Source organism: Rhinolophus ferrumequinum, chromosome 17 (assembly GCF_004115265.2).
Source record: "Rhinolophus ferrumequinum isolate MPI-CBG mRhiFer1 chromosome 17, mRhiFer1_v1.p, whole genome shotgun sequence".
Classification (NCBI taxonomy): domain Eukaryota; kingdom Metazoa; phylum Chordata; class Mammalia; order Chiroptera; family Rhinolophidae; genus Rhinolophus; species Rhinolophus ferrumequinum.
Window position 1 is genome coordinate 49,776,830 of NC_046300.1, and position 24,014 is coordinate 49,800,843.

At 45.0% G+C, this 24,014-nt stretch overlaps 1 protein-coding gene across 1 annotated transcript in view; it reads left to right on the forward strand.

Moving 5' to 3' along the window:
* Positions 1–24,014, forward strand: part of CACNA2D3 (calcium voltage-gated channel auxiliary subunit alpha2delta 3) — an 841,437-nt gene that overhangs the window by 363,973 nt on the left and 453,450 nt on the right. Inside the window, 1 exon segment of the mRNA XM_033132710.1 lies at positions 23,664–23,795. Within this exon segment, the coding sequence (XP_032988601.1) occupies positions 23,664–23,795 (132 nt within the window).

Consider the following 24,014-nt stretch of genomic DNA (forward strand, 5'->3'; position numbering starts at 1 on the left):
TGGTTATCATCCTGTGGCAGCATCAGCATCATCCGGGAACTTGTTAGAAAGGGAAATCCGTGTGTCCTTCCCCAGATCTATTGAATCAGGTCCTCCGGGATAGGTGGGGGTGGGCAGCAGCAATCTGTGTTTTACAGGTTCGCTAACTGACTCTGATGCATTTTAAAATTTGACAATCACTGCTTTCATATAGTGCCTCCCATAAAGCAAGTTCTAAGAAATACTTAAATGAATAAACAAATATTTAGTCCTCATCTATATTATAACCCCCACTTTCTTTTACTTTCTGGATTCAAAACTTTAAAATTCTATTCTATAAAAACGTAAGTTTTCATTATAACAATGTTAATATTTAATTTGGGGCTTTGTGAGGATTCAGGTTAAAACATGACTTCTGTTTCTATTCTCTGTCCCTGCTGCCTCCTTTTGTTTTATGTTGATGCTAAAAGCTGTCATATTCTTCCTTGACTTACGTTTCCGATAATGGTTGTTGGGTAACAGGAATATTGATAGCTCCAATTATGAATAATTATTGAGGTATCACTTTGTATGGCTGAATGTGTGTTGAAAGAATATATGACGGCAGGCTGTGTCTGAGCTGGTGACCATGCTCGAGCTAGGATTCATATCAGGCCTCACTGCTGAGCTAAAAGTAGAAGCTTTCAGGTAGACAGGTCACCTGTCAGGATGCTGAATAATGTCTGGTGTGACCAGACCTCTGCTGGCCAATTTGTCAGTGTCACCTCTGAACTCATTCTTGTCTAGAGAACAGATGAAATGGCCACCAGGTAGAACGGCCGAAATAAAAGGGACTGAAAGGTTATTTGTTGGAAAATTTAAAGTTTCAACTTCTAGAGAATCTCTCGGCAATGGCATTGCTAAGAGCTGTTTACACATGAGTGTCTGAGGGTGTGCTTTATGTATTCCATCTAGAAATGTGGGCTTTCCACTTGAATTACCCTAGAGCAGAAAAAAAGTTATTAAAAACGTCCAGTTTTCAGCCTCTCCCTCTAATCCTGGTAGGAAATGACCAAGCTGAGGTTGGCATGTGGCACGCAGTCATGGCACGTTTTCGGCAGTAGGGTTGGGGGTGGTAGACGAGGTGGGCATTCCCAGTGGATCTTGGGTGCCTGTATTGTTTTCTTTGTCCCTCTCTGTACTTTCTGGATTTTCTACACTGAACATATTTTTTTAAGATCTTGTAAGCGTGCTTAGACATTTATTTGATTCAGCTGGACCACTTTTCATCTGTGAATGAACTGAGATATGCAGAGAGTGAGCAGAACAATCTCGAGGACAGTTTGGAGCCACCCCACTGGGGATCTTCCGAGCTCTCCTGATTGGAACTCCTCCAGTAAGCAGCCATGCCAGCAGACCAGTCATGAACGAGTGTGTTCTTCCCAGGGTGACCAAATGTCCCCATGCACTCGTGTTTCCATGACTCACTTTGCTGCTGCCCTGGGAGCCAAGTTAGGTGGGTGGCTGGTGTACAGTCTGGCCCTCAGCCAGCACACGACGCCATGTGCTGGAGGAGCAATGACGACTGAGAACAGGACCAGATGAGGACCTCGGACATGCGTGAAAACGGTCTTCCCAGCTCTCCTCTGTCTCTTTTTCTCTCATTGTCTTTTCTCTCACTCTAACAGAAGAGCTGAAGCCTATTCTGTTCTAAGTAGTACTAGTACTAGTAGTAGTAGCAGCAGTAGTGGTACTATTACAAGAGCAGCTGCCATGCATTGAGTGTTCACAAGTGCCCAGTGCTGTGTTAACTCTGGAGAAGTCTCAACCTCACTCACCGGTGAAATGGGGCTGTCACCACCATGTCTCAGTGAGGGAGCTATACAGCTAGGCCCTGAAGAGACTGGCATGTATTAATAAAAGTTCAATAAATGATATGACTCGATAATAGCCATAATCTTCCCCCAGTTCTATCAGCTAAGAATTGTTATCCTTGTTTTACAGATGAAGGAATTGAGTCAGAGAGAGAGAGAGATGGAGGGAAAGAGAGAGAAAGGGAGGGAAGGATGGAGGGAGGGAGGGAGGAGGAACAGGGACATGGAGGGACGGGGATGCTAGTGTGTGAGTCAGCACCTACTGAAGAGTTTCTGGATGGGCCGTGGGAGTGAGTAGGGTTCCAGAGCAGAGCACAGCGTGTGGTGGGCCGGAAGCGTGCGGAGGGCGTGGTTAACTCTTTGCTCATTCTCATTCCCAAGCTGTGTGACCCTAGGGGGATTACTGCACCCCTACCCCATCCCTCACCTGCCCTCTGTAAACGGGGCTGTTAATAGCACCACTTCGTAGGAGCCACTTACGAGTATTTAACAACCATTTATTGAATACTTACTGTGTATCATGCACTTGCTGGGACCAGTTTCCACCAGGATGCCCTGGAGACTTTGCTTGGATCCAGGTCGACTGCTTAGGTAAAGGCTTGAGCCAAAATAAAGCTGAGTCTGGGCTGGACGCCTGGGATCCTCCTGGACAGGAGAGGATGGACGGCTCGTACGGAGCTGCTGGGAGATAGTCATGAGACAGTTCCCATGTCATCTCCTCCTGGGTTCTGATGAGGAGTGAGGCCCTCTGCCCTGCACCCCTCAGAATGGAGCTGCAGGACATAAAACTGCTTAGCTGCAATCTAGATGTGGCTCCTTGGCAACAGAGTGTCCCACAGCTTGTCCCAAAGGGGTCATATGGCCCCTTTGGTTTCATGTCACTCCTTTTGTCATGTGGGACAAGGACCTCAGGAGCTGACTGGCACTGTGGCTTCCTCTCTCTGTCTAGGTGAGTAATATACTGTCCGAATCTAAGGTTTCGTAAATCATTCAGGCCTTGGCTTTGCCCTGCTTTGTCTGGATGTATACGCAGTCTCCGCATACAATGGAAAGTATAAAGACCATGCTTCTCTGCTCTCATGGAGTTTCCAGCCTCAGAGGGAGATGGCAAATAAACAAGTCAACACACACATAAATGCAGAAATCCAAATGAGGCAGGTGCTTCGTGATAATGTATTGAAAGCACTTACCATCATGTGTAAGCACTCAGCAAATGGATCCTTTGGCTTCCCGCCTACTCCCTCCCCAAGCCCTTTTGCCAGCCTTGGTTCTAGAATCTCAAACATGGTGTAGAGCATGTAGTCATGTGGAGTGACTCTTTCCACAGAGGCTTTTTGAGAATTTGCATGCCTGACACCACACTGGTCTGGCTCCTGGGTTAATTGTCACCTTCTTGATCGTTCTAAGAGGGCAGGCAACATGTGGCAACATCAGTAACAGCTCACATGGCCAGGCTCCTTAGGACGTGCTCTGCCCACCTGGAGGCCAAGTCAGGGCTTCCTCACAATTCAGGTAAGAGCTCCTCTGAGAGCAGGCCTTTACTGACTTGTCACAGGGAAGATTACAGCCCATGCCACGCAACAAAGCTCCACCCATCCCCACTCAGCATCTTCGCTCTTTCCCAAGTCTCCTCCATAACCCGGTCACGGGAAACCAGCTCTGTCCTCAGCTTGAATCTCCCACTAGGAAGATAAATGGGCGGCAGTTATCCCCACAAGGCGTGTAGGTCACGTCTGAAGCTCGCCTCACAAGTTAGAAAATAAAAGCAGCAGTTACGTGACAGCCTGTCATCGGCCCTGTGCTGAGTGCTCTCCTCAGGCAGCCCTCCCCCCACCCCCCGTGCTCACGACCACAGTGGGGAGAAGACATGGGGTACCTGTGGTGCAGGGACTCAGGTGTTCCTACAGGTATGAACAGGTACAAGGGCACTCGGCCAGTCAAGTGGGAATTTGAACTCCGGCTGTTTGAGGCGAGGTCCCCACTCCCCATGGTGAGGAAACGCCAGAGCAGATTGTGACAGAGAGCATTTGGAAAATGCTGGCTGCTGATTGCAGGGGTGACAGACCGGAGCTGGGAGGCAGCACCACAGCCGTTTTCCTGGCCTGGGTCAGTCACTGCTGTGACATCCCCGTTAGCGCGAGGTCTGTGGTGGAGGCCACTCACTCCTTTGCTATGACCCATGCCCAGGGCTGTGGCCGTGCCCTCCTCGATCATTGTCGTTTCACACCCAGACATGTCCCATCCAGCCCAGCTACATGACCACCCTGTGTCCACTTGGGGAGTAGACCCCAGGAGGTGATCTGGTCTTAAACCTGCTGACAACTGGCTTTGGACAAGTCACGTCCCTTCCCTGGGCCTTCCAGGTTATTTAAAGATCTGCTGGCACTGCCATTGTCCTCACTGCGGGCTGCCCTTCAGTACCCGGAGATGCTTGAGTAAGAGCAACACTCGTTCACTTAGATGATATGGATGGACACTAACCCCAACTCATCGATGAATGAATGAAGTACCGCTATACCACGTGTACTCGTACATCCAGGACACTCAGCATCTTCTTTCTCAATGCCTCGTCCTTCCCCTTCCTCTCAGCCACCCGGCAAGGAGTCCTCTGTCGTCAGTGGAGGACTCTGCTTTCGGACAGCCTCTCACAGTTGAGGAAAGACAGCGTGCTGGCCTCTTTCCCTGGCCTCGTGAGCTGGAATCCCCCTCTGACGATGCAGAGGGGACTTGAGGATTCAGGAGAACAGGGCGAGAGGATGCCAAGGTTCTTCTTTGCCGCTCCCTGCAGGGCAGACCGCCCTCACCCTCACAGACTGAGCCAGTGTCTGAGTTATTTGGGGCCATCCCATACTGCTCTGTCTTCCTTCTCCTCGGCCATCGTACAAAGATGCACGGAATTCTCAGGGTCCCCATCGGGTTCTACCCGCGTGTGTATGTGAGATCCCAGGCCCAGCTCTCCTAAGGCTGGCGCTTTTGTTTGCCCTGAGGGGTCCACATTCTGAATCTATGAATTTGTTTTTAGTTTGAATGTTTGGCAATGTGACATGATAGTGTACTTATTCTCTCTTTGCATTGGTTTCTGTTGATAAAATGTGGTCAAAGAGACCTACCTAGTGGCTGTGCTACTGACCATGTGACCTTGGACACCTCACTCCGCAGTTTAAGCTGTTTCCCCATCTGTAAAATGGGGATTACATTCATCCCTACCCCAGAGTTGTTTTGAGAATCAAATGTGTTATTACTATACGTGGGTGTCTTAGAATAATTCCTGGTATATCCGAGTGCTCAATACCTGTTCACTATGTTCAGGTTCTGCTACCTTTTTAAAGGTGGCGCCTTGTGGAAGTGACCTATGCTCTCTATTGCCCCGACCTCCATTTGTAAGTGTGCATAGGGGACCTGTGTTATAAAGGATACGGTGAGCCAAAGCACGAAAAGTGCAAGTGCTGCATATGTGTCGTTATTTTTAGGGAGATGTGTTTTTGAAATCGAGCCCCTTTTTCTCTTTTCTTGTGTTAATTCCTATTCAAATAACACTTAGGGGACAGGTTATGGTGCCTTTTCCAGGACCATCAATATTGTTTATCTTCTCTTGTAGTTTGACTGTGTGTATGAAAAGGGAGAGAGAGAGAGAGAGAGAGAGAGAGAGAAATGCAAGTGCGTGTGAATGATTTCTTCTGCTACTAGGGCATTCGTATGGTGTGCACCTACTTCCATCTGAAGACTTGGGTTTCTTTGCCTTCCTCTGCGCTGCCTTCCCAGACCAAAGACATTTTAATCCAAATTAACATCCGTCTGGACACACATGCACGATGGTGCTTACATAGGTTAACTATGTGTGCGTGCTTTGAATATTTATCGCTCTTTTCAAAGCTTTATCTTTTCGAAATGGGTAAACTTGAGGCTGGGCCAGGCAGCTCACAAACTGTGAGCATGAGGGGTCTCGTCTGCTCGATTAAAGAAAATTGCGAAGAAAGACGTGTTACACTGTGAGGCTGATGAATGTGTTGGAGAGCAATCTCAGAGTCATCCGGTTTGTGGCTGGGCGTCTCAGGACCAGGTAGGAGAGCCTGCCGTGGAGTGGGCTCTGCTGCTGTGCTGGAAGAGATTAACCACCGTTCGTTTCACTCAACCCGGAAATCCTGTGGCTAGTAGTGAAATTACCACCAACTCAATTTGCAGTCCTCTTGGAAAGGGCAAGCTGCTGTCTCTCCCATCGTGGATTTCTGCAGAGAACAAATCCTGCCGAGCTAGCCTCATCTCCTTCTCTAATCGAGTAGCAGCCAGGCTGTTGAACACGATCATTGTCCCAATTATCCTTTTCACCTGGCCTGCGAGGCAGAGGTGGCGTCTTGGTGGTTCTTGGAAATAATGACTTCTTACAAGAATATCCAATTCAGAAGCAGCTGCAAACGCCCGATGCCTTCCTGGGCAAAAGTGTTTACATTCTCCCGCTAGTCAACAGGCTGATGACTGACACAGCACCTCAGCCGTTTTCCTGGCCTGGATCAGTAGCTGCTGTGACATCCCCCTTAGTGCAGAGGTCTGTGGTGGAGGCCACTCACTCCTTTTCTCTGACCCATGCCCAGGGCTGTGGCTGTGCCCGCCTCGTTCGCTGTCATTTCACACCCAGGCATGTCCTGTCCAGCCCAGCTACATTTTCACCTAGAGTAAGAAACAGCAGTGAACTGTGAAGCTGATGCTGAGTTGTATCTAGAATTGAAATATAAAATGTAAAACTAAATACAATTTCCCATTAGCTTCCCCCGAGATACCATGGGTGTTTTGAGTTTGTTTGATCCTAATTTAACAAATACAATAATCCTTCTCACCTGCTCAGACTGTCTCATATTAAGGCAATATGAGAAACCATCTAACAGGACTCAGTAACAATAATGTTTATTGTCCAAAAAACACACATTTTAAAACAACCTGATTGAAGGACATCATAGTGGGTTGAATGATGTTCCCTTCCAAAATGGATGTGCATGTGGAATCTCAGATAGCGAATGACCTTTTTTTTGTAACTAGAGTCTTTGCAGATGTAATTAGTTAAGGATATCAAGATGAGATCGTCCTAGATTTTAGGGTGAGCCCTAAATACAACGACAGGTATCTTTATAAGAATAGGGGGAGGCCACAGGGACACTCAGAAAGGAAAGCCACTTACATAGAGGTAGAGATTGGAGTTATGTGTAGACAAGCCAAGGAATGCCAAGGACCGCCCGCAACCACCAGAATGTAGAAGAGAGCATTGGGACACTTTGTCCCTCAGAGCCTCCAGAAGGAACCAGCACTGCTGACGCCTTGATGTCAGACTTCTGGCCTCAGGAACTGTGGAAGAATAGAATTCTGTTGTTTGAAGCCCCCCGGTTGGTTGTCGTTTGTTATGGCAGCCCTAGGAACTTAACATACTCACCAGAGCTCTTTTGAGTCCTGTTAGACAAGTTTGTCACCTTCATACAGGACTGCATGGGGAAGTGGAGAGCATCAACATCCTGAAAGGCCAAGGAAGACTGAGGAACTGCCCTGAATTAGAGGAGACTAAAGAGATAGGACAACTAATGTCATGTGTGACCCTGGATTAGGCCCAAAGGACACTGGTTGGGTAGTTGATGAAATTTAAATGAGATCTATAGATTAGATGCTAGTATTGTATCAACATTAGGGTTGTGGTTTTGTTTATTGGACTGTGGTTAAATAAGAGGTTAACATTTGGGGAAGCCAGGTGAAGGGCGTATAATTTTTTTTTTTTTTTTTTACAATTTTTGCAAGTGTTTTAAAGTCTGAAAGTATTTCATAATGAAAACTTAAAATAGTGATACTGTTTGTTTTATAGGGGAAAGGTGAGCAAGAAAGAGGTTGGACATGTTAAAACTAGTGAGCTGGCTTGTGTACATTTCTAGAGTGAAGACACACACATTATTTCTCAGTTCACCAACATTTTTCTTTTTACACTTGTAAGGAAATTGTATCTATTTACTTTAAACTAAATCCCTGGTACAAAAGATGCCGCTCATGAAAATGAGCTCCTTTACTTCTCCCCACTGGAAATAAATGTTCTACTGCTATTACAGATGAGGGAGATGTATGTGGCTTGGGAAATTGGTAAATGGAACCAAACGGGGGTTTAGGTTATAAAGAAGTACATACAGCACAATTCCATTTTAGTACAAACAAAATGTCTTACCATAGACGGAGAAGGGAAGAGACGGTTTTACATCAGGATGTTAGCAGTAGTTATTGATGGGATTCGGGTGATTTTAAGTTTTTTTTGATTATTTAATTTTTCAAATTTTGAGGATATTTTTGTTAATTACATGACGTTATTTTTTTAAGGGAAAAAATAAAACTATTTTAAGAGAGGGATTTCCACTCTCCCCGTGAAATAGAGCTCTATGTTTGATTTAAGATAAAAAGCCCCAAGTGGAAACTTTTTGCAGAATACATTTATTATTCTACTCTCTTACCACATAGGGCTGAGGCTGGAGCCCTGTCACTGCTCTCAGAGGTAGCCAGTGTGACAGCATGACCTGTTTTGGTGGTCTAGTCAGCATCTAAAGTAGCCATCTGAGGGTTAGTTCTTGGCTCAAGACCTCAAGATTTTTGTTGTTGTTTTTTGAAACTTGCATTTTGTTTTTCAAAAGGTCTTTCTTATATTTCTCTTTGGCTCAATTCAATAAATTTTAGAATGTGCAGTTGTGGGGCCTTAATATATTCATCCCAAGATGCCTTTGTGCATCTGTTATATATTTCCATATTGTTTTTGCTAATAGTTTTGGAGAGATTTTAAGCATTTGAACTTTGTTTCTTGTTTTAAAGACAATGTCTGGAGAAAGTTAAGAACCCAGAACGTTATTAATTTTTTTGTACCCCTCATTGCGCTGTAGTCAGCTACTTTCAAGACGAAAGGGCCCATGTTTTCTTGTCCTTCTTTCCTTTCCTTTCCTTCTTAAATAGACTTTACATTAATCAGGAGGATTGGATTGACCTTCTGGTATGAATTCATACTGATTCCATATGCTAATTAACCATGCATATGCCTAATTCAATTGTGAGAGATAAGATCTCCATATATACATGGTAAGTACATAATATGTCTTAGAGAACAAATATTGATCAACTAAAAATTAAATATCTATTCTAAGTTATATCTTCTCTCTTAAATAGTACCTTTTATGATAGACTATTGTTTTGAAACAAGCTTATTATTTTCTCTTGGCATCTTTCGGTCTTGTTATGGTTGAGTCTGCCCATCTCCTGACCTCACGGTGACCGTGCTAGCCTTCATTATTTTGACCTTGTTAACTATGACTTGGCATCATGGATGGTCCTTGCTTTGGGACATTCCGTGAGTAATGTATCTTCCAGTTCTTATAAGTTCATTATATTCTGATCATATAAATGCTATCGAAATAGCAGCAACTTTAAATTTACATGACCTTTAATTCACATACAAAATAGAAGCAAACTATTAAAAATATTCAAACAGACCAATGAATGAAATCATGGCAGATTAAATAAAAAAGTTTAATTGGAAACTAGCTGCATAAGATGGCTTGTCTTATTTCTAGTTAGCCACTGTCATAAAATTAGTTTATCAGATGTGTTAGGTCTCTAAAATGTTACTGGAGTTTTGATGTACTCTGTACTCCTGGCAGTTCAAAATATGTTCCAAACTATTTAATCAAACCACCATCATAATATAAAAGTTTTACCATCTTTATTGCTAGATCTTTCTGAATACGTTTATTCTACAAATATGAAAATAATAACGTTTAGACTACTGACATTTTTAAGAAAAGATTTCTGAAACCTTGACTTAAAAGCATTCCCTTATTTAAGCAAATCCAGCTAAAATTTGTAAATAGCTCTGTCCTTGAATGTTTTTGGAGATCCACTTCCATTTCTGAAGGCCAGTCCTCGTTATACATCATTTCTGTAGCAGTTGGCTTCTTCTCTCTTCGTACAGTTCCTATTAAATATGTATGTCCTGGTTGGTTTTATTTTAGTAGCAATAACTTTTTTTTTTCTTTTCCATTGTCATTTGTAGCATGTAATCTGCTGGACTTGCAGAATTATTTCCCCATGAAGCACATCTTTCTCTCTTCTTTGAGGTTTTTTCTTTGCATCCCCAGTGATCTGTCTTTTACATCAAACCTTTCTTGATAAAGTTCCTTCTAGCTGTCATGCAATGACAAATAGATGTTTAACAGCTTTCTTGTACAGCAGTATGGTATGGAAATGCTTCACTTGGGGAATGATTCTGCCAAATTTAAATTCTTTAACTGAATTAGTGCTTGGTAAAATCCTGAGTCATAAGGGTTTTGTGACCTCTGAGGTGACTCTTCGGGTGTTTGTGACCATATTGGAAACTTGGAGATGTTTATGGTTTGGCACTTTACCTCCTCTTCCCCCTAGTGGCACCCTGATTCTTTAGAATTCAGGGCTTAACAGGTTGAAGCCAATTGATCGGCGTGCCCCATTTCTCTCCCATGCTGACTAGTTCAGAGATGGTCAAAGTCAATGAAAAGTAAGGACATATTTGAAGATCTCATTCTTACCCTGAGAGGTGTGGACATGAGATTCTCATTCTAACCCTGAGAAGGACATAAGATTTGATGACTGTAAGTGCTGTTTCTACTTTGTGGCCCTGTAAGGGGAAAGGCTACAGATGCTGGGGTGAGGGCTGTAACGTGAAAGGCCAGGATATGTGACAAGAAGGGTCTGAGGATGGAGCCAGCCCAGTAGGATACACACTAGAAATAAAGATGGAAGCCAGGGCCTTGGTGAAATCACTGGTAATCTATGGAGCAATCTATCTTTTAAGCCATTCTTACCCCTCATCTTCTTCGTTCTGGGGTCCAATATTTTTTAAGGTATTTTGAGTATGGTGTTTGGTTCCCTAAACTGGACAGATCCACAACTTGAAGAATCGAGGTTGCATTGACATCATTACAGTAGAAACTCTTAAGTAGCTTCCAGTTAAGCAATTTAGTGGATTAATTAATGTTTTCTATTTCTGGTGTCTAGAGCATGCTGAATGCCCACAACTAGCACAATACTCAAAAGGCCATGGTCCTAAGTGTTCAAAGGTAATAATTGGCTAAGTGTTAAAAGAAGGCATGTGGTGTATTATTTTAAAAAGGACTCCGTGTTCTAATCCTTTTTGGTTAACCAACCTACTACACGTCATGATCACATCAGAGATTAACAATTTTATGCACACACACACACACATGCACACGCACACCACACAATCTATCAGTTCTATGCCCTGTGGAATGGGGTGAGTTATAAATGGGGTGCCCATCCATTCTGGTTTGCTGAGGGAAGACCCACTTTACAGTGGTTGTCCCTATAGAGTGATGAAAAGACACCCCCGCAGGTGATCCAGTTCAGGTGATCAATTGTACGGGCACCCTAGTTATAAATCATTTCATAGACTTGAACCTATCCCCTTTGATTTTTCATGAGCCATTATGTGACAAGAGGAGGGATCTTTGAGCACTGGTCCCTGCCACTCAGGAATTAGGGTGCACTAGCTACTGAACACCATCATTTGGTCTCAATTAATTTGGCCCAACTGCTATTGTTCAACAAGCCAAATAAATAGTTGATAAAAGAATTCATAGGGTGAGTGAGGTCTGGTGGAAAGATGGCTGGAGCCTCCTTGTTACTAGTTCTTGGCCAATATTATTAGAAGCTGGCATTATTCCTAGTGTGTATCATGCTCTTTGGGAGCAGTTTGAACATCCAGTGATACAATCCAGAGGGTTTACGACCTGTAGATATTCACATGAAATTGGGCATCAAAAGCGAATCCTTATAGTGTTCTCGCCATGTGAAACCCGTCCCTTTGGTGCCATATCCATCAAAACCACCTCAGTACGAAATTGGCTTCCTCCCCGGAGGTCTGTGAGAGGGCGGATCTTCCCTGCTGTTTACTTGCAGAGAACATCGTCTGCTACTTAGAGTATCTTTCTGTACTTTCTCAGTCATACTTCTGACTTCTGTTTACATGCTCCTAGGGTTGTAGAACTAGAAATGCCCTTTGCTGGGTGACCACATCTACACTTTCATATCCTTGGGGTTGAATGCCTCGAGGAGTTTGTCAGTTTCAGAGCAGGAAGGCATAGAGGATTTTATTGAAGGAAAATACGCGGTTTTCGTTGTACAAGGAATATGTTCATATGTCACCTGCCATCCCACACACTGGTCTAGACGCTGTTAGGGTTTTGGTGTGAGTTACCTGGGAGGGAGACTGTGGGAGCTCGTGATGAGCGTCGCCGCGTTGAGCCATTGGAGCTGCATTTCCCCAGCCTGTCACTCATGGGCCACACTTATGACCTCATCTGTTTCTGCTCAACACCTGTGTAATTACTTAATGCTTTTCTTTCAATTAATGGACTCATTTTTTACCTAAACAAATTTAGCATCATTCTGCACAATAATCTGAGTATCCATGGGTGTGTTGGTTAAAATTTCTCTAACATCATGAAATACATAACTAAGAAAGACTCGAAAGGTTTCTTTGTGTGCTACTTGAAAGCACTTACCTAGGATGGGCTGTGGAGTGTGTGTGTGTGTGTGTGTGTGTGTGTGTGTGTGTGTGTGTGTGTGTTTGGAGGGGTGAGGGCAGAGCATAAGCCTCTTTCCATCCATTCCTTTCCTTCAAGAAAGAGGAAATCAAGATTTCTCTATGCTAACTACGCTGTTGGCTATTGGTATCCCTGATCTCAGGCAGCAGCATTCCATTTGAAAAAGGGTGCTGCCCTCATAGGAATTGAGAAGCCAAGTATGGTGCTTTTTAGTCTCACTAGACGTGTCATTCTGATCCCCAAACCCCAGCCATTCATTAGGTAACACTCCCTTTCTCACCCCACCTCTTCCAGTCACCAAAACCAAGCTTCCAGGGCATCTCAGAGAAGACAAGAGATCCGGGTGCAGGGAGGAGATTGTGTCGACACCCCCATCACCATGGCCGCCCCCTCCCCACCACCACGGCACCGCCTGTTAACTCAGTAACAGCATAGGACTTACAACGAGAAGTCGGCACAGAGGCATTCTTTGGTCCTCCACAGGCTCACCCTCCTGTTGGACCTTGCCCTCCAGCTGGTGCATCTTCCCTTCTTCTCACCTCAGAACTCCCCTTTCATCCCCATTTCCCCTATCTTTCTCACCCATAAGCCAGTTTTTCAGGCTGGTATCACTGTGCCAGCTGTTAAAAGCAGTGCAGAATACAAATTCCTTTCCGTGCCCCCTTTCCATTCCGCCCTCATGTCCCCTCACCCAGTCTTCTCTGGAAAGCCAGACTCAAGGCTGCAAGTTGTCTCTACAATATGTATCTCAGAGCAGTGGCAGGAGAGACAGCTCTCAGCCTTTAGGTGTTGAAAGCAAACAGCATAGTCAAACTTGGCTCCGTTTCCCTTTTTGAAAATCCTTAGTTCACTTATCTCACTGCATGGGATTTCTGAGCCCACAGCACTTGTGATGTGTGAGTCTGCTGCCCTGTTTCCTGCTCGCAGCCCTGGGTTCCCTCACCTCCCTGCTTAGCCGGTCTTCCTTTGTCCAGCCCCAAGCGCTGTGTCTTCGCACCAGCAATATCCCTGACAGCTCCTTAATTGCTACACGCATTTGTACAGTTCCCTGGCAATTATATTTCAGACCCTGTCAAGGTACCTGCTAGCCTCGGGGCTGTGTTTATATTAAATATCAATAAAAAGCTGATAGCATCAGCACAGATGGCAGGCTCACAAAATCATATTTTACTGGGAGCCAGGCCTGTCCGGAAGATGGAAGAAAGGACCGTTTAAATTTCTTTCTCTCTTCTGAACAGTTGAAATGAGAGGAGACTTTCTGAGTGAGTATCAGGAATGGGTTCTTACTGAATGATGACAGCTCTGTATTCTCTAACTGGGTGTTGTTCTTTATTGTATGTGACTTGTCATACATCCATTTTCTCTAGAATTGCTTCTTTGTGTCCCCCCTCTCCCTCCTTCCCCATGGAACATAGGACAAGGCTTCAGCTAACGTAGATATTTTCAGGTGCTTTTTGACCGAATGAGTAAGAGTTTGTTTGGCTTTCCTTTGAGGGAGAGCGTGTTTGGGATGGAGGCCCAGGGATCGGGGCTCTGAGCCCCAGCCCACCCTACCCCCATCCCATCGTGACCCACATCCCCTGCACAGCCATCCTCCAAGGGACACCTCGGGTAAAGGACAGCCTATGTCTCACTGGTTCTGTGTCTTCCCCTTGCCAGATCTCAGTCCCCTCATCCTGGAGAAATAGTGAGCCTTCCCAGGAGCAGTGAGCGTGATGGAGAATGAGGGCCATGGGGCAGCGGGTACCATGTGGCACATGGCAGCGCCCAGCAAGAGAGCATCGCTGAAAGGGTCCAACACCCAAAAGTGGGTGGTCAAGGATTTCTTTTTCTTCTCACTTCTATTCTTTCCTGCTGCGAATGAATAAGTTCTGTCAAGTAGATGCCCGCTGCAAGAATGGCTGGGAGGGATGTCCATTCTGCGGATTGTTCCTACAGAGAAATGGGTGTTAGTCAGCAAATCTTGGACAGTCCAGCTGTTTGGATAATCCAGCTGCCATCAGTCGCTGTTTTACATTTGGATGTGATCTAAGGAGCACGCCAGGTACCTGTGAGTGCACCCCCCCAGGGTGCACTGCTCTGGAGCACTGCCCTCCAGGCTTCCTGCTGTTTGGGACTCCTTGCTGGGATGCCTGGGCAATGCAAAGGAGAACTTCTAGCCCGGGCATAGATGCCTGCCTTCAGAGTGCACAACCTGGGCCAGCACGTATTTGCTGAGCACGTCCTCTCTCGATGCCACTGGCTTCTCTCACTCTGCTGCCCCAGTGTCAGCACCATTATGTTCCCGTAGAGCAGCTGCAGGAGTCTGCCTGCTTTGGCTCGATTGCTCTCCAAATGACATCAGTGTGTACCCACCCCCTCTTCCAACCCTCCAGGGGGCTTCATTGCTATTGAGATTGAGGACAGCCTGTGGACTGGGGTCTTCAACGCTTTCCTAGGTGCCTCCCCACCCCCGCCATGCCCCCCGACACACACACACACACAGACACCTCAGCTTCCTTTTTGGTCTCTGGATTACCAGTGTCTAAAGTTGCAGTTGACTCTGCCAGGAACATTCTTCCCCCTCCCCCACCCCCTTAATGCCTCTTCATTCTGAAGGTTCCAGCTGATCAGTGCTGGTAGGATGACCTTCTCCAAGAATATGTTTCCCAGCATCACGTTCTGACCCTTCTTGTGCTAATTACAGCTGTAATTTTATACGTGATTCGATAATTATTGGGTTCTCTGCTCCTCTCGTGGACTGTGTGCTCCACTGGGTGAAAGACCGTACCTGGTTATGCCCACTGCTTTATCTTCAAATCCCATCTCAGTGCCTGGCAACCCAGTGAGCACAGAACGAGTACCTTCTAAGTGAATGAGTAAATGCGTGCTGCATCCAGTACAGGTGCTAAGTGCTCCTGGGGATATTAGAAACTATGGCATGATTTACACCCTTTAAGTGGGTTGTCCAACGGTAGTAGTAACAGCTACAATAAGTAAAACAATTAGAAGAAAGGCAAAGCCTCCGTGAGACTGGGCAGGGTGCCTATGTGAGTGTGTGTTGGCAGCTGGAAGGGAAGGAAGAGGATTTGAAAAGGGATCCTGGGCCAGGTTAGAGAGGCTTGGGTGGCCAGGCAGTGCTGCTGAATCTCTGCGTGGTGGGTTAGCAGGGACTACGGACGCTTCTGGAGCAGGGTGGGCAGTCTGCCTGATTAGCACAGATCTGAGAGCCGGACACTGAGCTCCAGGGAACCACTGCAGGGGGCTTGCAAGGCTGATGTTCTACCGTGTTTCCCTGAAAATAAGACCTAGCCAGACAATCAGCTCTAACGCGTCTTTTGGAGCAAAAATTAATATAAGACCCGGTATTATATTATGTTATATTATATTATATTATATTATATTATATTATATTATATTATATTAAGACTCGGTCTTATATTATAGTAAAATAAGACCGCATCTTATATTAATTTTTACTCCAAAAGACACATTAGAGCCGATTGCGGCTAGGTCCTATTTTCGGGGAAACATGGTAGTACTTGCTGGTGGGAAAAGGGTTATTCTGTGTCACCCCATCTCTACACCTGTCCAAGGTGAATCTTATTCCCTTTCTAACTGGAGCAAAACCTCGGGAAGGAGGTAGGTTCTGGTTCTTCAGCTTTTTGTTCGATACCTGCAGGTAGACCCAGTAGGGAAATAGCACATATCGAAAGAGGTGGTTTACAGTAGAGAATACCCGCTTAACTGCAGTTTATCAAATGCCATTTCAGAATCAGAAGTGCTTTGAGATGTGCGTATCTTTACTCTAGAGTTTGTATCTAACATTTTAGGCCTTGTCATGTCCTCTCTGCAAGCAGATCCCAAATCTAAATGCTGCTGGTGACAAAACAATCTCACTGGCCATTTTGCAGCAGAGATCCCAAGGGGGATGTGTTAGGGGGCTCTTGCAGAGGGGCTCAGCATTGGTCCCCAGCACTATCCTGTCTTCATCCACCACGTCCCGTTCAACTCACACACACGTCCCAGCATTGGGTGCAGATCTACCATGTCAGGGCCCCACAAAACCTAATCTCAGCCCCTCCCGCAGGGACCACCCAGTTTATTTGTTGCTCTCTGGGGCAGACAGCCTGCTTTGAGCCACCTGTTACCTGGTGTCTAGACTGTACCGTTAGTGGTATCCCAATCATCTACCCCTTCCTAACTGTCTGGTAGGCAGTAAATAGAATCCAAGGCCTCTGTTCAAGACTTCTTCCATCGAATAACTTGGACAGGAACTTAGATAATCTCTGCCTCAGGCAGGGTGAGGTACTTGGCAACAGACTTCAGTACTCTGAGGATCAGTGTTCTCATCTGTAAAATGGGGCTGGGAGGAGTAGTTGTAACTGCCTGGAAAGGGTCCTGCGTAGTGCGTGGCACAATGTAAATGTCCCAGAATGGCAACCTCTGCTGCTGTCGTCGTCGTCGTCGTCGTCATCATTATCATCGTCATTTTCATTCCTGTTACATGATCGTCTCCTTTTTAATATCTCTGACAGAGACTTGGGAATGGTTTATTCCGGGAGAATAGGGAGTGACAAGGAGGGAAACAAATGCAAGTTTCTCCACCAAATTTAAAATATGTTAAGGGAGGAGGACTCTTTAAAGATCATATCTTTAAGGCATAAAAAAATAAAACAAAATAAAACAAACAAAATAACAGGTTTAATCATTGACGTGCAATCTCACTTGGGAATTAACCCTGTGGTCCAGCACGCTGAGGCATCCAGCTGAGAGTCTAGAGCACCCTCTAGAATTTGCCAGACTGGTAGGTGTGAGTGTTTACCATTCATTTTGCTTCCCAACTGCCATCAAGAGTGGTTCAACACTGGGCCATGAGTTCCCCTCATCCCTCCCATCCCGTCCCAGGGCTGCCAGAAATTGGCTCCAGCTTTGTGAATTAAATGTAAAACCTGCATTTAATATCTAGCACATCACTAAGTTTAGAGGAAGGGTAAATGTTTGGCAAATAAACCTACTTTATAATTCAACACACATTAAGGGCTATTTTCCAATACATATAAGTGCTTCATAATTAGCATTGAAACTATTCATTATTTAATCTATAATCTATTTGGAATGAATGGGAGAGATGTCATTTACTTGCTGAAATGGGAGACATGAAAACTATTCAGCCATTCTCCTCTTGAATCTAGTCCAACATGCAGCACTGAGGAAAACTCCTGTATAGACTCAAGCCCTCTCCCGGTGCTCCGTCTAATTTCACATTCAGGAGACACAGACCTTCAAAGACCTTTAGGAAAGCCAGAGATCCTTTCTCCAGCCTTGTTCGAGGCAGCAAACACCTTCTTTACAAAGACCACACTTTAAAAGCCCGGTTGAACCTGAACTCCTTTCCCTTTGAGTCCTTTCCCTTCAAACAACGGTTTTGGGGTAACAGTAGTTTATGATTCTCTATTAGGCTATCATTGCCCAAGTACACTCAGATTCTCTAGAAATGGATTCATAGTTTTTGGGAGAAAATGGCAAGTTTAAACTAATACAGTGTTGCTAATTCACTGGAGAGTAAATAATACTGAGAAAAAAGATGGACTGCGTATCAGATGACTTTGAGGTCCAGAGAAGAAACTCAAGTATTAAGGCATGACGCTCCTGATTGCTTGACGGGTGTGTCCTGGAAAGAGGAAGCAGGCTATGTTCCCTGTAGATGTCAGAAGAAAAGAAACTTGATTTTGGAGCCACGAATAAAAGCATGATGGGCCTTGGCGCTCCTGGAACACAGATTGTGTCTCTTAGAAAACGTATGCTTGTCAGGAAACTGCTGATCTGCTAAAATCATCACCAGGGCTGCCCACCTCTCCAGCGCCAGCTTGTACCTCTCCCTCTTGTCTACAAGGTCCCAGCAACGCTCTTTGACTTGCTGTTCCTCAAGACACTGGTTTCTTCTCAGCTCAGGGATTTTGAACTTGCTGTTGCTCCTGCCCAGAATGTTCTTGTTTGCCCAGACATTTTGGGGCTGTTGCCTACTTAGCATTCACCTCTTTCCTCAAACAGGTCATCTTCGACCACCCAGTTTGAGTTACTCCCCTTCACCCTTTCCAAACAAGCTGACTCTCAAGCCTGCCATCCCTTTTTATTGTCTTTGTCACACCCATTTCCATTTGGAATTCTCATTTATTTGTCCATTGTCTCCCCTGCTCAGACTGAAACGTCAGCGTCATGGTCTGTTGGTTCACTGCTGATGCCTCATATAGTAGGTGCTCAGTAATATTCATTGAATGGACAAATGAATGAAAGACTTATCGAGAGTGACTTGCCCTGGTAATGTGAGGAAGGGAGGAAGAGACTTAGGTAGAGTCTCACCTGGAGAGTGTTAAGACGGCTGGACTGCTCTGGTTCGGGGGTTGGGGGCTCACCACAGAACTTCATGCTATTAGTGAGGTACCGCTGATGGGTATAGACCTCTCCCGCTGCTGAGCAGCTTACGTGCCTTCTCTCAGCAGCCGTTGAGGGTAGGCTCTTCTATCTCCGTCTGTAGCTGAGGCCACTGGCCTCAGGGAAGTTAAGTCACAAGTCCAACGCTATTAGCTAACAAGCGCCGAATGCGGTCTCAAGCCCAGAACTCCAAAGCCTGACTTCCAGACTCATTCGTGGCAACGTGAGGGTGCCGCTCAGTGACACCTGCTGGAGAGAACAGGGATGAAAGTTGGGAGTTCTCGGGACCTGTTTATTCATTTACTACTGCATGGCCACTATTTTGGGAGCATTTCGTATGTGCCGATTGCTGTGCTAAGTGCTTGCGTCCATTAATTTGCTTGAACCCAAGGGACTCCTGGTCTCAGGCAGGACTCAAGAGGATGGAATTGGTGACAGAAATATGATGACAGGAGGGGCTACTCATTCAAAAATGCAGAACTAAAAGGGAAAGTTGTGTGATGTGAGTATGTGTAAGAGGGAGTGTGCAGAGAGAATGTTAGCCATCTGTAACACCAGGTGACCCCCGTGTAGCAAAGTGCCAACCTGCGGGGAAAGCACAGGTGAGAGCAGTTATTTGGGTGGAAATAAAAGAAGGAAACTACAAAGGTGATTTTTCGATGGGTTATATGATACGTTACAAAGACAGATCAGGGATGTGTGAGATCTTTTTCTGATACAAATTGCAAATTGGTCACAAAGGTGGTGTGGGACTCCTACTCTCTAAACATCTGCTAGTCGTCTGTTTCGCTAAGAGCTGAACATCTGATACATTTTCGACTGGCCTCGGAGGTAATTTAATCTCTCAGAAGGTAGAGGAAGCAGGAAGCAGAACTGCTATTCCTGGACTTCATATTGACCAACATGAATAATAAGTTGATGTGGACTGGACAGGAACATTGGAGAAAATGACAGTGTTATGTGGAGTTCACTTTATTGAGCACAGAAAGCTGAGCATTGACACATACACTAGACATTAAGCAAAATGATTTTAATCCAACTTGATGCAGTACAGGTAGGACCCATTGACAGAGGTCAGGAAGAATGGTAAGCTCATAAAATTCTAATGCAGACGTAAAAATCTGAGTTGTGCCCATAAAGAAGAAAAGGGAGAAGGGCTTTAAACAGCCTTCACAGGCAAAAAGCCTGCATGTATTAAACTCAGATTTTAAAAAGAATACGTACAAACCATGAAACATGGACATATTATGTAGAAAGTACAAGTACATGTACAGCGTCGAATGTTGTCCTCTACTACATCCTGCAAATGTGACCTATTTTGGAAATGGGATCTTTGCAGATTGAATTAAGTTAAAGATTTTGAGAGAGATCGTCTTGATTTTAGCATGGACCTTAAATCCAATGACTGGCTTCTTCAAAGAAATGGAGAGGGAGATTTGACACAGAGGCACACAGAGGAGAAAGGACATGTGAAGGTGGAGGCAGAAATGGGAATGATGCATCTGCAAGGCAAGAAGCATCAAGAACTGCCGGCGACCACCAGAAGCTAGGAGAGAAGCATGGGGCAGATTCTTCCTCAGGGCCTCCAGAAGGAACCAATCCTGCCGACATTTTAACTTTGGACTTCCGGCCTCTGGAATAAATCTGTTGTTTTAAGCCACCAAGTTGGTGGTATTTTGTTATAGCAGCCACAGGAAGCTAATACAGTACTTTAAATATCTAAGAAGATTAGGGTGAAGGTAGAAGCCAAAGCTGAGCTTAATCTAAGACTCTTGGAGAATCCTAAATGAAGCAAGTGGGGCTTTTAAACAAATTTTGAAACAAAACACAAACAAGGGAGAAAGTAAGCCTGCTACTTAGGAGGATGCTGTCATTTCCACAAGTGACCATAAGAAAGCAAATCTGCTCAGCAACCACAGAGGGGGCATCAGGTTGGGGTTCTGGTCCATACCCCAATGTACGTTCACCTCCTCAGTAGATGGTAGAAGGGGCTGGGGACCTGGGAATATGGGGTGCAATGGGAAGCACTGGCCCTTTGGGCTACTTCACTTCCACTCTCTGACAGTGATATCGGGAAAATTATTTTTAACAGGTCTTTTTTTTTTTTTAACCTAAACTTAAACATTTAGATGAACATGACACTTAATAATGTCACGATGTTTCTGTTTTGGGGTGTGGGGTATTTTCGGTTGTTTGTTTTCTTTTCATCTCTTCGATGACAGTAACAATGGACGGCAATTCAAGATTTTCCCTTGTATTAACTTGCTTGCTAAGCAAGCTTGTGCAGTCAATCCACTGTGATTATTTTACAAGTCAACAGAAGTGTTATTTCAAATATTTGATCAAATGGGTGTGTGCGACACAGCCCCCATTTTAGCTACATCATGTCTTAGTGATTTTACGTCTCTCGTTCACCGTGCCCGTGGAGAATTGAAGCCCCCTTTTCTTGAAGAGGCATAAGTTCAGAGCAAGATTTGATGCCCAAATGAAGCCGGTGAAATGATCCTCAGCCCACACAATTCTTTTTGCATTTCTGAATGTGCTCACAGTTCTCGAGGAGATAACTGCAGATTTCCAGTACAGCCTTGAGGCACGGGCAGCCTTTTACTGCCCCCAGAAAAACCACACTCAACAAAAATCATGGTCTAACTGGAAACTGTTTGACTCCTTCACATGTTGAGACAGTGACCTAGTGAAATGGAATTTTTGCTTCTAATTGTGGAAGATTTTTACATGACATAGTTGAGGCCATTGATGGAGGAGGCAAGAACCATAGATTTTTTCAGTGTCACTATTGTATTTGCATCTTTGTGGATTAATGTAAGAGGCTTTTGAAGGAGAAAGTGAGTCAGTAATTATTGTCAAGCTTAGACAGGAACAATAAAGGACTCCATTTTCCAGGATTGTAAAGATAAAGTCTTTCTCAAAATTGCTTTGCGGTAAAAGGTTGAATTGGTCATTTTCACTCTCCCAGGTTATGATGTGATTATTATTGTTCACAAGAGTTGGAGGATTTACCCTTGAGATGAGAGTCAGAATCCCAGTTGCCTATTGAATCTGAGTAAGTGTTCTGGAAAAATAAGGCAGCCGGAGATGAGACAGTAAGACAAGATGCCATGTCTGCCCACTGGCTCAGGCGCCATTGTGTGGGCCCTGCCTCAGATCTCTCCAGATGAACATCTTGGGGACAGCCAGCTGGCAAAGGCCAGACAGTGTGGAAAAGGGATGGGGCCCAAGAATGAATTTCCCTGTCAGTGTACCTAATGGATGTATACATTTCTTGCATGATTTTGCTCATTGGCTTGCTGTGAGGCTTGAGGACCGGTGTGACCCAATCTCTCCTCATGCCCGTAGCTGTGTAGTGTGGAGGAATCTTTGTAGTAAGGACATTGCAGTGGGATTGCTCTAGCTCAGAGTACCCCAGGAGCTCTGGTGAGGGCGCAGGAACTCCAGGCCAGTGGAATAGCTCCACTGATGGCTTTGTGAATGCCTTTTACCATTAGACCCTTTCTGTCAACTTGTTTAACCTTCCAAACAGCCTTTTCAGGTGGACACTATGACCCCATTTTACAAATAAGGAAAACACAGATCGGGGGCTCTGTCCTTTTCTAGTGGGGAGCTTCTAGGAAAGGGACTCAGTCCTGGGACTGAGACTCAGTTTCTGGGACTTACTGTCCACTTGTGTAGCATGGAGGGTAACAAGGCAACCTGCCTCGGAGGGCTGTGGTGAGGCGACAGGAAAGAAGATAAGCACAGTAAGTGCGCCACGGGGAGGACTCGGGTTTCTCCTCCAACTCTGCCTAATTACATACATGCTCATCCTGTTGTTGTTCTTAGCCTCATCATACCAGACAATTATTTCTCCTCTTAGAGCAGAATGTTGCTTGATGTGGCATCATTTTGAAACAGGAGCTTCAGAGGTTAAAAACCAAAACAAAAAGTGGACCGTCACGGGGCATCCTCAGTGACCACAGAGCCCTGCTTCCGCCAGTATGTGAGACATACTTGTTTATTGTCCCTCTGTGTCTGTGCCCTTAATCTACATCTATGGACAGAAGATGGGGTTATCTTCGGGCTGTCAAGGGGGAGGAAAAGAGAGTGGCTCATGGGACAGCAGGGCAGAAGGGTAGATGTTTGTCTAGAATCTGGAGAAAAACCTTCCGTTTTAACTATCTATCCATCCATTCATCCATACATCTCATCATCAATCCATCAGTTTTTGGAGTTTCTGCCACATGCTGGTCAAATGAGTACAGCAGAAGACCAACACATGACGGTTTCTTCCCTCACGGAGCCCACATTCTGCTGAACGAAAGAAGTAGAGAGATTTAGTTACATAATTCTAATTTACTTACTTTTATGTCTTTTTTTTAAGCAAACTTCTAAGTCTGAGGTGGAGAAAGTTGGAACAAGCTAGTTGGCTGAGGTAATTGCAGTGAGAGAAAACATATTGTTCCTGTTTTTAATGCTGAGTTCTGCCTCAGGAGAGGGAAAGGGAAAACAACGCTAAGATGGTCTCTCTTTGCTTTCTCAAGAACTATGGGCTATGCAAGATTGAAAGCTAAAAATAAAGGGATGGGCCTTTCAAGTAAGGAGCCATCCGCAGAGGTTCCTGGGTGGCTTGAAGGGCTCAGGGAGGATGGGGAAGCCTTAATGTATGGAAGTCCCAAGAGCTAAGCATTTCGGGGGCTGCATCTTTCTTCACAGCTTCTTGCAAGATAGGCCTCGTGCCGATAACTGCCAGCTATGTGGGATGCCAGCCAGTTGTTATCTCACTTTGGTTTGTAACAGCCCTCTTCTCTCTCTTTTGTTTCAGACCCAGCGATTGTCAACGGGGTTTATTGGTCCGAATCTCTAAACAAAGTTTTTGTAGATAACTTTGACCGTGACCCATCTCTCATTTGGCAATACTTTGGAAGTGCAAAGGGCTTTTTCAGGCAGTATCCAGGTGAGTATCCTGCATGAAGGACCATGATTCAGATTAATGATCCTGTACTATTTTCCTTTAGGGTTCAGGGTTAAATTTTTTCTCCCTTCCCTTAGGAGAAAATGAAAGTTTCTAAACAGCAAAAGAAATGAACAAACAAAATGAAACAGAAACGGGCTTATAGACACAGACATCAAACTGATGGTTGTCAGAAGGGGCGGGGTCACGGGCAAAAGAGGA